The sequence below is a fragment of the Heptranchias perlo genome, unplaced genomic scaffold (assembly GCF_035084215.1).
Source record: "Heptranchias perlo isolate sHepPer1 unplaced genomic scaffold, sHepPer1.hap1 HAP1_SCAFFOLD_1607, whole genome shotgun sequence".
Classification (NCBI taxonomy): domain Eukaryota; kingdom Metazoa; phylum Chordata; class Chondrichthyes; order Hexanchiformes; family Hexanchidae; genus Heptranchias; species Heptranchias perlo.
In genome coordinates, this window is record NW_027138867.1 from 17,151 (window position 1) to 31,957 (window position 14,807).

The 14,807-nt window shown below is 58.5% G+C and overlaps 1 protein-coding gene across 1 annotated transcript in view; it reads right to left on the reverse strand.

The window, feature by feature from the left end:
- LOC137309312 (chloride channel protein-like) overlaps positions 1–13,092 on the reverse strand; it is a gene marked incomplete at both ends in the record, with an annotated part of 29,754 nt that extends 16,662 nt beyond the window's left edge. The window contains 3 exons of the mRNA XM_067977563.1: positions 8,285–8,386; positions 11,675–11,759; positions 12,967–13,092. Of these exons, the coding sequence (XP_067833664.1) occupies positions 8,285–8,386; positions 11,675–11,759; positions 12,967–13,092 (313 nt within the window). The remainder of the gene's footprint in view (positions 1–8,284; positions 8,387–11,674; positions 11,760–12,966) is intronic.
- Positions 13,093–14,807: the final 1,715 nt, after the last annotated feature.

The window sequence follows — 14,807 nt, forward strand, 5'->3', positions numbered from 1 at the left end:
TCAGGGAGATATCTGTACAATGACTGGTGTCTCTCAGTCCCCTCTCTCTCAGGGAGATATCTGTACACTGACTGGTGTCTCTCAGTCCCCTCTCTCTCAGGGAGATATCTGTACACTGACTGGTGTCTCTCAGTCCCTCTCTCTCAGGGAGATATCTGTACACTGACTGGTGTCTCTCAGTCCCCCCTCTCTCTCAGGGTGATATCTGTACACTGACTGGTGTCTCTCAGTCCTCTCTCTCTCAGGGAGATATCTGTACACTGACTGGTGTCTCTCAGTCCTCTCTCTCTCAGGGAGATATCTGTACACTGACTGGTGTCTCTCAGTCCCCTCTCTCTCAGGGAGATATCTGTACACTGACTGGTGTCTCTCAGTCCCTCTCTCTCAGGGAGATATCTGTACACTGACTGGTGTCTCTCAGTCCTCTCTCTCTCAGGGTGATATCTGTACACTGACTGGTGTCTCTCAGTCCCTCTCTGGAGATATCTGTACACTGACTGGTGTCTCTCAGTCCCCTCTCTCTCAGGGAGATATCTGTACACTGACTGGTGTCTCTCAGTCCCCTCTCTCTCAGGGAGATATCTGTACACTGACTGGTGTCTCTCAGTCCCCTCTCTCTCAGGGAGATATCTGTACACTGACTGGTGTCTCTCAGTCCCTCTCTCTCAGGGAGATATCTGTACACTGACTGGTGTCTCTCAGTCCCTCTCTTCTCAGGGAGATATCTGTACACTGACTGGTGTCTCTCAGTCCCTCTCTCTCAGGGAGATATCTGTACACTGACTGGTGTCTCTCAGTCCCCTCTCTCTCAGGGAGATATCTGTACACTGACTGGTGTCTCTCAGTCCCTCTCTCTCAGGGTGATATCTGTACACTGACTGGTGTCTCTCAGTCCCCTCTCTCTCAGGGTGATATCTGTACACTGACTGGTGTCTCTCAGTCCCCTCTCTCTCAGGGAGATATCTGTACACTGACTGGTGTCTCTCAGTCCCCTCTCTCTCAGGGAGATATCTGTACACTGACTGGTGTCTCTCAGTCCCCTCTCTCTCAGGGAGATATCTGTACACTGACTGGTGTCTCTCAGTCCCCTCTCTCTCAGGGAGATATCTGTACACTGACTGGTGTCTCTCAGTCCCCTCTCTCTCAGGGAGATATCTGTACACTGACTGGTGTCTCTCAGTCCCCTCTCTCTCAGGGAGATATCTGTACACTGACTGGTGTCTCTCAGTCCCCTCTCTCTCAGGGAGATATCTGTACACTGACTGGTGTCTCTCAGTCCCCTCTCTCTCAGGGAGATATCTGTACACTGACTGGTGTCTCTCAGTCCCCTCTCTCTCAGGGAGATATCTGTACACTGACTGGTGTCTCTCAGTCCCCTCTCTCTCAGGGAGATATCTGTACACTGACTGGTGTCTCTCAGTCCCCTCTCTCTCAGGGAGATATCTGTACACTGACTGGTGTCTCTCAGTCCCCTCTCTCTCAGGGAGATATCTGTACACTGACTGGTGTCTCTCAGTCCCTCTCTCTCAGGGAGATATCTGTACACTGACTGGTGTCTCTCAGTCCCCTCTCTCTCAGGGAGATATCTGTACACTGACTGGTGTCTCTCAGTCCCCTCTCTCTCAGGGAGATATCTGTACACTGACTGGTGTCTCTCAGTCCCCTCTCTCTCAGGGAGATATCTGTACACTGACTGGTGTCTCTCAGTCCCCTCTCTCTCAGGGAGATATCTGTACACTGACTGGTGTCTCTCAGTCCCCTCTCTCTCAGGGAGATATCTGTACACTGACTGGTGTCTCTCAGTCCCCTCTCTCTCAGGGAGATATCTGTACACTGACTGCTGTCTCTCAGTCCCCTCTCTCTCAGGGAGATATCTGTACACTGACTGGTGTCTCTCAGTCCCCTCTCTCTCAGGGAGATATCTGTACACTGACTGGTGTCTCTCAGTCCCTCTCTCTCAGGGAGATATCTGTACACTGACTGGTGTCTCTCAGTCCCTCTCTCTCAGGGAGATATCTGTACACTGACTGGTGTCTCTCAGTCCCCTCTCTCTCAGGGAGATATCTGTACACTGACTGGTGTCTCTCAGTCCCCTCTCTCTCAGGGAGATATCTGTACACTGACTGGTGTCTCTCAGTCCCCTCTCTCTCAGGAGATATCTGTACACTGACTGGTGTCTCTCAGTCCCCTCTCTCTCAGGGAGATATCTGTACACTGACTGGTGTCTCTCAGTCCCTCTCTCTCAGGGAGATATCTGTACACTGACTGGTGTCTCTCAGTCCCTCTCTCTCAGGGAGATATCTGTACACTGACTGGTGTCTCTCAGTCCCCTCTCTCTCAGGGAGATATCTGTACACTGACTGGTGTCTCTCAGTCCCCTCTCTCTCAGGGAGATATCTGTACACTGACTGGTGTCTCTCAGTCCCCTCTCTCTCAGGGAGATATCTGTACACTGACTGGTGTCTCTCAGTCCCCTCTCTCTCAGGGAGATATCTGTACACTGACTGGTGTCTCTCAGTCCCCTCTCTCTCAGGGAGATATCTGTACACTGACTGGTGTCTCTCAGTCCCCTCTCTCTCAGGGTGATATCTGTACACTGACTGGTGTCTCTCAGTCCCTCTCTCTCAGGGAGATATCTGTACACTGACTGGTGTCTCTCAGTCCCCTCTCTCTCAGGGTGATATCTGTACACTGACTGGTGTCTCTCAGTCCCTCTCTCTCAGGGAGATATCTGTACACTGACTGGTGTCTCTCAGTCCCCTCTCTCTCTAGGGAGATATCTGTACACTGACTGGTGTCTCTCAGTCCCTCTCTCTCAGGGAGATATCTGTACACTGACTGGTGTCTCTCAGTCCCCTCTCTCTCAGGGTGATATCTGTACACTGACTGGTGTCTCTCAGTCCCCTCTCTCTCAGGGAGATATCTGTACACTGACTGGTGTCTCTCAGTCCCTCTCTCTCAGGAGATATCTGTACACTGACTGGTGTCTCTCAGTCCCCTCTCTCTCAGGGAGATATCTGTACACTGACTGGTGTCTCTCAGTCCCTCTCTCTCAGGGAGATATCTGTACACTGACTGTGTCTCTCAGTCCCTCTCTCTCTCAGGGAGATATCTGTACACTGACTGGTGTCTCTCAGTCCCTCTCTCTCAGGGAGATATCTGTACACTGACTGGTGTCTCTCAGTCCCTCTCTCTCAGGGAGATATCTGTACACTGACTGGTGTCTCTCAGTCCCTCTCTCTCAGGGAGATATCTGTACACTGACTGGTGTCTCTCAGTCCCTCTCTCTCAGGGAGATATCTGTACACTGACTGGTGTCTCTCAGTCCCTCTCTCTCAGGGAGATATCTGTACACTGACTGGTGTCTCTCAGTCCCCTCTCTCTCAGGGAGATATCTGTACACTGACTGGTGTCTCTCAGTCCCCTCTCTCTCAGGGAGATATCTGTACACTGACTGTGTCTCTCAGTCCCTCTCTCTCGAGGGAGATATCTGTACACTGACTGGTGTCTCTCAGTCCCCTCTCTCTCAGGGAGATATCTGTACACTGACTGGTGTCTCTCAGTCCCTCTCTCTCAGGGAGATATCTGTACACTGACTGGTGTCTCTCAGTCCCTCTCTCTCAGGGAGATATCTGTACACTGACTGGTGTCTCTCAGTCCCCTCTCTCTCAGGAGATATCTGTACACTGACTGTGTCTCTCAGTCCCCTCTCTCTCAGGGAGATATCTGTACACTGACTGGTGTCTCTCGTCCCCTCTCTCTCAGGAGATATCTGTACACTGACTGTGTCTCTCAGTCCCCTCAGCCTCACGGCAAAATGAAGGACTGGCAGCTTCAGTGCGCAGACATTTGTGCACAGCAAGATCCCAGGCACAGTCGATGGGATCACGGCCTGACCATTTTGTCCGTGGTGTTGGTCGAGTGATAAATATCGGGGCCCAGGACCCGGGGAGAACTCCCCCTGCTCTTCTTCAATAGTGGCCGTGGGATCTTTTACACCCGCCCGAGAGGGGCAGACGGGGCCCTCGGTTTACGTCTCAACTGAAAGACGGCCCCTCCGACAGTGCGCACTCCCTCAGCACCGACCCTCCGACAGTGCGGCCCTCCTCAGTACGACCCTCCGACAGTGCGGCACTCCCTCAGTACTGACCCTCCGACAGTGCGGCCCTCCCTCAGTAACCGACCCTCCGACAGTGCGGCGCTCCCTCGTCATACTGACCCTCCGACAGTGCGGCACTCCCTCAGTACCGACCCTCCGACAGTGCGGCGCTCCCTCAGTACTGACCCTCCGACAGTGCGGCGCTCCCTCAGTACTGACCCTCCGACAGTGCGGCGCTCCCTCAGTACTGACCCTCCGACAGTGCGTCCCTCCCTCAGTACTGACCCTCCGACAGTGCGGCACTCCCTCAGTACTGACCCTCCGACAGTGCGGCGCTCCCTCATATACCGACCCTCCGACAGTGCGGCACTCCCTCAGTACTGACCCTCCGACAGTGCGGCGCTCCTCAGTACTGACCCTCCGACAGTGCGGCGCTCCCTCAGTACTGACCCTCCGACAGTGCAGCCCTCCCTCAGTAACGACCCTCCGACAGTGCGGCGCTCTCAGTACTGACCCTCCGACAGTGCGGCGCCTCCCTCAGTACTGACCCTCCGACAGTGCGGCACTCCCCTCAGTACTGACCCTCGACAGCTGCGGCCCTCCCTCAGTCCCGACCCTCCGACAGTGCGGCGCTCCCTCAGTACGACCCTCGCACAGTGCGGCGCTCCCTCAGTACTGACCCTCCGACAGTGCGGCGCTCCCTCAGTACTGACCCTCCGACAGTGCGGCGCTCCCTCAGTACGGACCCTCCGACAGTGCGGCCCTCCCTCAGTACTGACCCTCCGACAGTGCGGCCCCTCCTCAGTACTGACCCTACCGACAGTGCAGCACTCCCTCAGTACTGACCCTCCGACAGTGCGGCGCTCCCTCAGTACTGACCCTCCGACAGTGCGGCGCTCCCTCAGTACTGACCCTCCGACAGTGCGGCGCTCCCTCAGTACTGACCCTCCGACAGTGCGGCGCTCCCTCAGTACTGACCCTCCGACAGTGCGGCGCTCCCACAGTACTGACCCTCCGACAGTGCGGCGCTCCCTCAGTACTGACCCTCCGACAGTGCGGCGCTCCCTCAGTCCCGACCCTCCGACAGTGCGGCGCTCCCTCAGTACGGACCCTCCGACAGTGCGGCGCTCCCTCAGTACTGACCCTCCGACAGTGCGGCGCTCCCTCAGTACGGACCCTCCGACAGTGCGGCGCTCCCTCAGTACTGACCCTCCGACAGTGCGGCGCTCCCTCAGTACTGACCCTCCGACAGTGCGTCCTCCCTCAGTACTGACCCTCCGACAGTGCGGCCCTCCCTCAGTACTGACCCTCCGACAGTGCGGCCCTCCCTCAGTACTGACCCTCCCGACAGTGCGGCGCTCCCTCAGTACCGACCCTCTGACAGTGCAGCCCTCCCTCAGTACTGACCCTCTGACAGTGCGGCGCTCCCTCAGTACTGACCCTCCGACAGTGCGGCGCTCCCTCAGTACTGACCCTCCGACAGTGCGGCGCTCCCTCAGTACTGACCCTCCGACAGTGCGGTGCTCCCTCAGTACTGACCCTCCGACAGTGCAGCCCTCCCTCAGTACTGACCCTCCGACAGTGCGGCGCTCCCTCAGTACTGACCCTCCGACAGTGCGGCGCTCCCTCAGTACTGACCCTCCGACAGTGCGTCCCTCCCTCAGTACTGACCCTCCGACAGTGCGGCACTCCCTCAGTACTGACCCTCCGACAGTGCGGCGCTCCCTCAGTACCGACCCTCCGACAGTGCGGCACTCCCTCAGTACTGACCCTCCGACAGTGCGGCGCTCCCTCAGTACTGACCCTCCGACAGTGCGGCGCTCCCTCAGTACTGACCCTCCGACAGTGCAGCCCTCCCTCAGTAACGACCCTCCGACAGTGCGGCGCTCCCTCAGTACTGACCCTCCGACAGTGCGGCGCTCCCTCAGTACTGACCCTCCGACAGTGCGGCACTCCCTCAGTACTGACCCTCCGACAGTGCGGCCCTCCTCAGTCCCGACCCTCCGACAGTGCGGCGCTCCCTCAGTACGGACCCTCCGACAGTGCGGCGCTCCCTCAGTACTGACCCTCCGACAGTGCGGCGCTCCCTCAGTACTGACCCTCCGACAGTGCGGCGCTCCCTCAGTACGGACCCTCCGACAGTGCGGCCCTCCCTCAGTACTGACCCTCCGACAGTGCGGCCCTCCCTCAGTACTGACCCTCCGACAGTGCAGCACTCCCTCAGTACTGACCCTCCGACAGTGCGGCGCTCCCTCAGTACTGACCCTCCGACAGTGCGGCGCTCCCTCAGTACTGACCCTCCGACAGTGCGGCGCTCCCTCAGTACTGACCCTCCGACAGTGCGGCGCTCCCTCAGTACTGACCCTCCGACAGTGCGGCGCTCCCACAGTACTGACCCTCCGACAGTGCGGCGCTCCCTCAGTACTGACCCTCCGACAGTGCGGCCCTCCCTCAGTACTGACCCTCCGACAGTGCGGCGCTCCCTCAGTACCGACCCTCTGACAGTGCAGCCCTCCCTCAGTACTGACCCTCTGACAGTGCGGCGCTCCCTCAGTACTGACCCTCCGACAGTGCGGCGCTCCCTCAGTACTGACCCTCCGACAGTGCGGCGCTCCCTCAGTACTGACCCTCCGACAGTGCGGTGCTCCCTCAGTACTGACCCTCCGACAGTGCAGCCCTCCCTCAGTACTGACCCTCCGACAGTGCGGCGCTCCCTCAGTACTGACCCTCCGACAGTGCGGCACTCCCTCAGTACTGACCCTCCGACAGTGCGGCACTCCCTCAGTACTGACCCTCCGACAGTGCTGAACTCCCTCAGTACTGACCCTCCGACAGTGCGGCGCTCCCTCAGGGACTGACCCTCCGACAGTGCGGCCCTCCCTCAGTACCAACCCTCCGACAGTGCGGCCCTCCCTCAGTACTGACCCTCCGACAGTGCGGAGCTCCCTCGGTACTGACCCTCCGACAGTGCGGCCCTCCTCAGTACCGACCCTCCGACAGTGCGGGCCCTCCCTCAGTACCGACCCTCCGACAGTGCGCGCCCTCCCTCAGTACTGACCCTCCGACAGTGCGGAGCTCCCTCGGTACTGACCCTCTGACAGTGCGGCGCTCCCTCAGCACGACCCTCCGACAGTGCGGCGCTCCCTCAGTACTGACCCTCCGACAGTGCGGCCCTCCCTCAGTACTGACCCTCCGACAGTGCGGCGCTCCCTCAGTACTGACCCTCCGACAGTGCGGCGCTCCCTCAGTACTGACCCTCCGACAGTGCGGCGCTCCCTCAGTACTGACCCTCCGACAGTGCGGCGCTCCCTCAGTACTGACCCTCCGACAGTGCGGCGCTCCCTCAGTACTGACCCTCCGACAGTGCGGCGCCTCCCTCAGTACCGACCCTCCGACAGTGCGGCGCTCCCTCAGTACTGACCCTCCGACAGTGCGGCGCTCCTCAGTACTGACCCTCCGACAGTGCGGCGCTCCCTCAGTACCGACCCTCCGACAGTGCAGGCGCTCCCTCAGTACTGACCCTCCGACAGTGCGGCGCTCCCTCAGTACCGACCCTCCGACAGTGCGGCGCTCCCTCAGTACCGACCCTCCGACAGTGCGAGGCCCTCCCTCAGTACTGACCCTCCGACAGTGCGGCCCTCCCTCAGTACTGACCCTCCGACAGTGCGGCCCTCCCTCAGTACTGACCCTCCGACAGTGCGGCCCTCCCTCAGTACTGACCCTCCGACAGTGCGGCCCTCCCTCAGTACTGACCCTCCGACAGTGCGGCCCTCCCTCAGTACTGACCCTCCGACAGTGCAGCGCTCCCTCAGTACCGACCCTCCGACAGTGCGGCCCTCCCTCAGTACTGACCCTCCGACAGTGCGGCCCTCCCTCAGTACTGACCCTCCGACAGTGCGGCGCTCCCTCAGTACTGACCCTCCGACAGTGCGGAGCTCCCTCAGTACCGACCCTCCGACAGTGCGGCCCTCCCTCAGTACTGACCCTCCGACAGTGCGGCCCTCCCTCAGTACTGACCCTCCGACAGTGCGGCCCTCCCTCAGTACCGACCCTCCGACAGTGCGGCACTCCCTCAGTACTGACCCTCCCTCAGTACTGACCCTCCCTCAGTACTGACCCTCCCTCAGTACTGACCCTCCCTCAGTACTGACCCTCCCTCAGTACTGACCCTCCCTCAGTACTCACTGTTTCATCAGGATCCGTGTTAACAGACTCTGTCTCCGCATAAAAAGTACAAATTGCCGGTTCAGATAGACGAAGAATGCTCCAAAGAAACCGCAGGCAATCCTGGGAATCACCGAGGAGAAACTCAATCAATTCCAAACTCATCGATCTCCCCCACCCCCACCGGTCCCGGTCAGTGTCCCGGTCAGTGTCCCGGTCAGTGTCCCCGGTCAGTGTCCCGGTCAGTGTCCCCGTCAGTGTCCCGGTCAGTGTCCCGGTCAGTGTCCCGGTCAGTGTCCCCGTCAGTGTCCCCGTCAGTGTCCCGGTCAGTGTCCCCGGTCAGTGTCCCGGTCAGTGTCCCGGTCAGTGTCCCCGTCAGTGTCCCGGTCAGTGTCCCGGTCAGTGTCCCCGTCAGTGTCCCGGTCAGTGTCCCCGTCAGTGTCCCCGTCAGTGTCCCGGTCAGTGTCCCGGTCAGTGTCCCCGGTCAGTGTCCCGGTCAGTGTCCCCGTCAGTGTCCCCGTCAGTGTCCCGGTCAGTGTCCCCGGTCAGTGTCCCCGGTCAGTGTCCCGGTCAGTGTCCCCGTCAGTGTCCCCGTCAGTGTCCCGGTCAGTGTCCCCGTCAGTGTCCCCGTCAGTGTCCCCGTCAGTGTCCCGGTCAGTGTCCCCGGTCAGTGTCCCCGGTCAGTGTCCCCGTCAGTGTCCCGGTCAGTGTCCCCGGTCAGTGTCCCGGTCAGTGTCCCCGTCAGTGTCCCCGTCAGTGTCCCCGGTCAGTGTCCCGGTCAGTGTCCCCGGTCAGTGTCCCCGGTCAGTGTCCCCGTCAGTGTCCCCGGTCAGTGTCCCGGTCAGTGTCCCGGTCAGTGTCCCGGTCAGTGTCCCGGTCAGTGTCCCGGTCAGTGTCCGGGTCAGTGTCCCCGTCAGTGTCCCCGTCAGTGTCCCGGTCAGTGTCCCCGTCAGTGTCCCCGTCAGTGTCCCCGTCAGTGTCCCCGGTCAGTGTCCCCGTCAGTGTCCCGCTCAGTGTCCCCGTCAGTGTCCCCGTCAGTGTCCCGGTCAGTGTCCCCGTCAGTGTCCCCGTCAGTGTCCCCGTCAGTGTCCCGGTCAGTGTCCCCGTCAGTGTCCCCGTCAGTGTCCCCGGTCAGTGTCCCCGTCAGTGTCCCGGTCAGTGTCCCCGGTCAGTGTCCCGGTCAGTGTCCCCGTCAGTGTCCCCGTCAGTGTCCCCGGTCAGTGTCCCGGTCAGTGTCCCCGGTCAGTGTCCCCGGTCAGTGTCCCCGGTCAGTGTCCCCGTCAGTGTCCCCGGTCAGTGTCCCGGTCAGTGTCCCCGGTCAGTGTCCCCGGTCAGTGTCCCGGTCAGTGTCCCGGTCAGTGTCCCGGTCAGTGTCCCGGTCAGTGTCCGGGTCAGTGTCCCCGTCAGTGTCCCGGTCAGTGTCCCCGTCAGTGTCCCGGTCAGTGTCCCCGTCAGTGTCCCCGTCAGTATCCCGGTCAGTGTCCCGGTCAGTGTCCCCGTCAGTGTCCCCGTCAGTGTCCCGGTCAGTGTCCCCGGTCAGTGTCCCCGGTCAGTGTCCCCGGTCAGTGTCCCCGTCAGTGTCCCGGTCAGTGTCCCGGTCAGTGTCCCGGTCAGTGTCCCGGTCAGTGTCCCGGTCAGTGTCCCCGTCAGTGTCCCGGTCAGTGTCCCGTCAGTGTCCCGGTCAGTGTCCCGGTCAGTGTCCCCGTCAGTGTCCCGGTCAGTGTCCCGGTCAGTGTCCCGGTCAGTGTCCCGGTCAGTGTCCCGGTCAGTGTCCCCGTCAGTGTCCCGGTCAGTGTCCCGGTCAGTGTCCCGGTCAGTGTCCCCGTCAGTGTCCCGGTCAGTGTCCCCGTCAGTGTCCCGGTCAGTGTCCCCGTCAGTGTCCCCGTCAGTGTCCCGGTCAGTGTCCCCGTCAGTATCCCCGTCAGTGTCCCCGTCAGTGTCCCGGTCAGTGTCCCGGTCAGTGTCCCGGTCAGTGTCCCCGTCAGTGTCCCCGTCAGTGTCCCGGTCAGTGTCCCGGTCAGTGTCCCGGTCAGTGTCCCCGTCAGTGTCCCGGTCAGTGTCCCGGTCAGTGTCCCGGTCAGTCTCCCGGTCAGTGTCCCCGTCAGTGTCCCGGTCAGTGTCCCCGTCAGTGTCCCGGTCAGTGTCCCCGTCAGTGTCCCCGTCAGTTTCCCGGTCAGTGTCCCGGTCAGTGTCCCCTTTCAGTGTCCCGGTCAGTGTCCCCGTCAGTGTCCCGGTCAGTGTCCCCGTCAGTGTCCCCGTCAGTGTCCCCGTCAGTGTCCCGGTCAGTGTCCCGGTCAGTGTCCCGGTCAGTGTCCCGGTCAGTGTCCAGTGTCCCCGTCAGTGTCCCGGTCAGTGTCCCCGTCAGTGTCCCCGTCAGTGTCCCGGTCAGTGTCCCCGTCAGTGTCCCCGTCAGTGTCCCCGTCAGTGTCCCCGTCAGTGTCCCGGTCAGTGTCCCGGTCAGTGTCCCCGTCAGTGTCCCGGTCAGTGTCCCGGTCAGTGTCCCCGTCAGTGTCCCCGTCAGTGTCCCGGTCAGTGTCCCGGTCAGTGTCCCCGTCAGTGTCCCCGTCAGTGTCCCGCTCAGTGTCCCGCTCAGTGTCCCGGTCAGTGTCCCCGTCAGTGTCCCCGTCAGTGTCCCGGTCAGTGTCCCGGTCAGTGTCCCGGTCAGTGTCCCGGTCAGTGTCCCCGTCAGTGTCCCCGTCAGTGTCCCGTTCAGTGCCCAGTGTCCAGTGTCCCAGTCAGTGTCCAGTGTCCCAGTCAGTGCCCAGTGTCCAGTCCCCAGTGTCCCGGTCAGTGTCCAGTGTCCCAGTCAGTGTCCAGTGTCCCAGTCAGTGCCCAGTGTCCAGTGCCCAGTGTCCCTGTCAGTGTCCAGTGTCCCTGTCAGTGTCCAGTGTCCCAGTCAGTGCCCAGTGTCCAGTGCCCAGTGTCCCGGTCAGTGCCCAGTGCCCAGTGTCCCGGTCAGTGCCCAGTGTCCCGGTCAGTGCCCAGTGTCCAGTGTCCCGGTCAGTGCCCAGTGTCCAGTGTCCCGGTCAGTGCCCAGTGCCCAGTGTCCCGGTCAGTGCCCAGTGCCCAGTGTCCAGTGTCGCCGTCAGTGTCCCGGTCAGTGTCCAGTGCCCAGTGTCCCGGTCAGTGCCCAGTGCCCAGTGTCCCGGTCAGTGCCCAGTGTCCAGTGTCCCGGTCAGTGCCCAGTGTCCAGTGTCCCGGTCAGTGCCCAGTGCTCAGTGTCCCGGTCAGTGCCCAGTGCCCAGTGTCCAGTGTCCAGTGTCCCGGTCAGTGTCCCAGTCAGTGTCCAGTGCCCAGTGTCCCGGTCAGTGTCCAGTGCCCAGTGCCCAGTGCCCAGTGCCCAGTGTCCCGGTCAGTGCCCAGTGCCCAGTGCCCAGTGTCCCGGTCAGTGTCCCTGACTCCGACACTAACCCGATGATAGCGAACGCCGGGAGCTCCTGCAGGTCGAAGGGGAAATCCACATGGAAATTAGTTTTGAAGAGGGCAGTGATGGTGACTGAGGGAAGGAGAGAGACAGGAAGTTAAACAAACTAATGTCAAAGGGTCATTAATAACAGGGTCAGGGGTCAAAGGGTCATTAATAACAGGGCCGAGGGTCAAAGGGTCATTAATAACAGGGCCGAGGGTCAAAGGGTCATTAATAACAGGGCCGAGGGTCAAAGGGTCATTAATAACAGGGTCGGGGATCAAAGGGTCATTAATAACAGGGTCGGGGATCAAAGGGTCATTAATAACAGGGCCAAGGGTCAAAGGGTCATTAATAACAGGGCCGAGGGTCAAAGGGTCATTAATAACAGGGCCGAGGGTCAAAGGGTCATTAATAACAGGGTCGGGGATCAAAGGGTCATTAATAACAGGACCGGAGGTCAAAGGTTCATTAATAACAGGATCGGAGGTCAAAGGGTCATTAATAACAGGATCGAGGGTCAAAGGGTCATTAATAACAGGACCGTGGGTCAAAGGGTCATTAATAACACGGTCGGGGGTCAAAGGTTCATTAATAACAGGGTCAGATGTCAAAGGGTCATTATAATAGGACCGAGGGTCAAAGGGTCATTAATAACAGGGCCGCGGGTCAAAGGGTCATTAATAACAGGGCCGCGGGTCAAAAGGTCATTAATAACAGGATCGAGGGTCAAAGGGTCATCAATAACACGGTCGGGGGTCAAAGGTTCATTAATAACAGGGTCAGATGTCAAAGGGTCATTATAATAGGACCGAGGGTCAAAGGGTCATTAATAACATGGCCGCAGGTCAAAGGGTCATTAATAACAGGGCCGCGGGTCAAAGGGTCATTAATAACAGGGTCGGATGTCAAAGGGTAATTAATAACAGGACTGGGGGTCAAAGGGTCATCAAAAACAGGGTCGGAGGCCAAAGGATCATTAATAACAGGGTCGAGGGTCAATGGTTCATTAATAACAGGGTCGAGGGTCAATGGGTCATTAATAACAGGGTCGAGGGTCAATGGGTCATTAATAACAGGGTCGAGGGTCAAAGGGAATTAATAACAGGGCCGAGGGTCAAAGGGTAATTGATAACAGGACCGAGGGTCAAAGGGTCATTAATAACAGTGTCGAGAGTCAAAGGGTCATTAATAACAGGGCCGAGGATCCAAGGGTCATTAATAACAGGGTCGAGGGTCGAAGGGTCATTAATAACAGGGTCGAGGGTCACCTGCCCGCTGGTTGGTCAGGTGTTACCTGCTTCTTTCGTCAGGACAGACATCACTCGGAAAATGAACGCACTGAAAGTCCCAGCCAGGAATCCTCGCCAGTAATTACGGACAGCAAAGTAAGTACAGGTCACCTCGATACTGAACAACACGCCTACAACACAAGGGAGAGGGTCATCAGGGGTACAGAACGAAGAGAGACCCCATCACACTCCCCGGGAAAGGGAGAAGGTTAGATACAGAGTGACGCTCCCTCCACACTGTCCCATCAAACACTCCCAGGGCAGGTACAGGGTTAGATACAGAGTAAAGCTCCCTCTACACTGTCTCATCAAACACTCCCAGGGTAGGTACAGGGTTAGATACAGAGTAAAGCTCCCTCTACACTGTCCCATCAAACACTCCCAGGGCAGGTACAGGGTTAGATACAGAGTAAAGCTCCCTCTACACTGTCCCATCAAACACTCCCAGGGCAGGTACAGGGTTAGATACAGAGTAAAGCTCCCTCTACACTGTCCCATCAAACACTCCCAGGGCAGGTACAGGGTTAGATACAGAGTAAAGCTCCCTCTACACTGTCCCATCAAACACTCCCAGGGTCAGGTACAGGGTTAGATACAGAGTAAAGCTCCCTCTACACTGTCCATCAAACACTCCCAGGGCAGGTACAGGGTTAGATACAGAGTAAAGCTCCCTCTACACTGTCCCATCAAACACTCCCAGGGCAGGTACAGGGTTAGATACAGAGTAAAGCTCCCTCTACACTGTCCCATCAAACACTCCCAGGGTCAGGTACAGGGTTAGATACAGAGTAAAGCTCCCTCTACACCGTCCCATCAAACACTCCCAGGGCAGGTACAGGGTTAGATACAGAGTAAAGCTCCCTCTACACTGTCCCATCAAACACTCCCAGGGTCAGGTACAGGGTTAGATACAGAGTAAAGCTCACTCTACACTGTCCCATCAAACACTCCCAGGGCAGGTACAGGGTTAGATACAGAGTAAAGCTCCCTCTACACTGTCCCATCAAACACTCCCAGGGCAGGTACAGGGTTAGATACAGAGTAAAGCTCCCTCTACACTGTCCCATCAAACACTCCCAGGGTCAGGTACAGGGTTAGATACAGAGTAAAGCTCCCTCTACACTGTCCCATCAAACACTCCCAGGGCAGGTACAGGGTTAGATACAGAGTAAAGCTCCCTCTACACTGTCCCATCAAACACTCCCAGGGTCAGGTACAGGGTTAGATACAGAGTAAAGCTCCCTCTACACTGTCCCATCAAACACTCCCAGGGCAGGTACAGGGTTAGATACAGAGTAAAGCTCCCTCTACACTGTCCCATCAAACACTCCCAGGGCAGGTACAGGGTTAGATACAGAGTAAAGCTCCCTCTACACTGTCTCCATCAAACACTCCCAGGGCAGGTACAGGGTTAGATACAGAGTAAAGCTCCCTCTACACTGTCCCATCAAACACTCCCAGGGTCAGGTACAGGGTTCGATACAGAGCAAAGCTCCCTCTACACTGTCCCATCAAACACTCCCAGGGGCAGGTACAGGGTTAGATACAGAGTAAAGCTCCCTCTACACTGTCCTCGTCAAACACTCCCAGGGCAGGTACAGGGTTAGATACAGAGTAAAGCTCCCTCTACACTGTCTCATCAAACACTCCCAGGGTCAGGTACAGGGTTAGATACAGAGTAAAGCTCCCTCTACACTGTCTCATCAAACACCTCCCAGGGTCAGGTACAGGGTTAGATACAGAGTAAAGCTCCCTCTACACTGTCCCATCAACACTCCCAGGGTCAGGTACAGGGTTAGATACAGAGTAAAGTTTAACGCATGTATCCAGCGCTCCCTCCGTACTA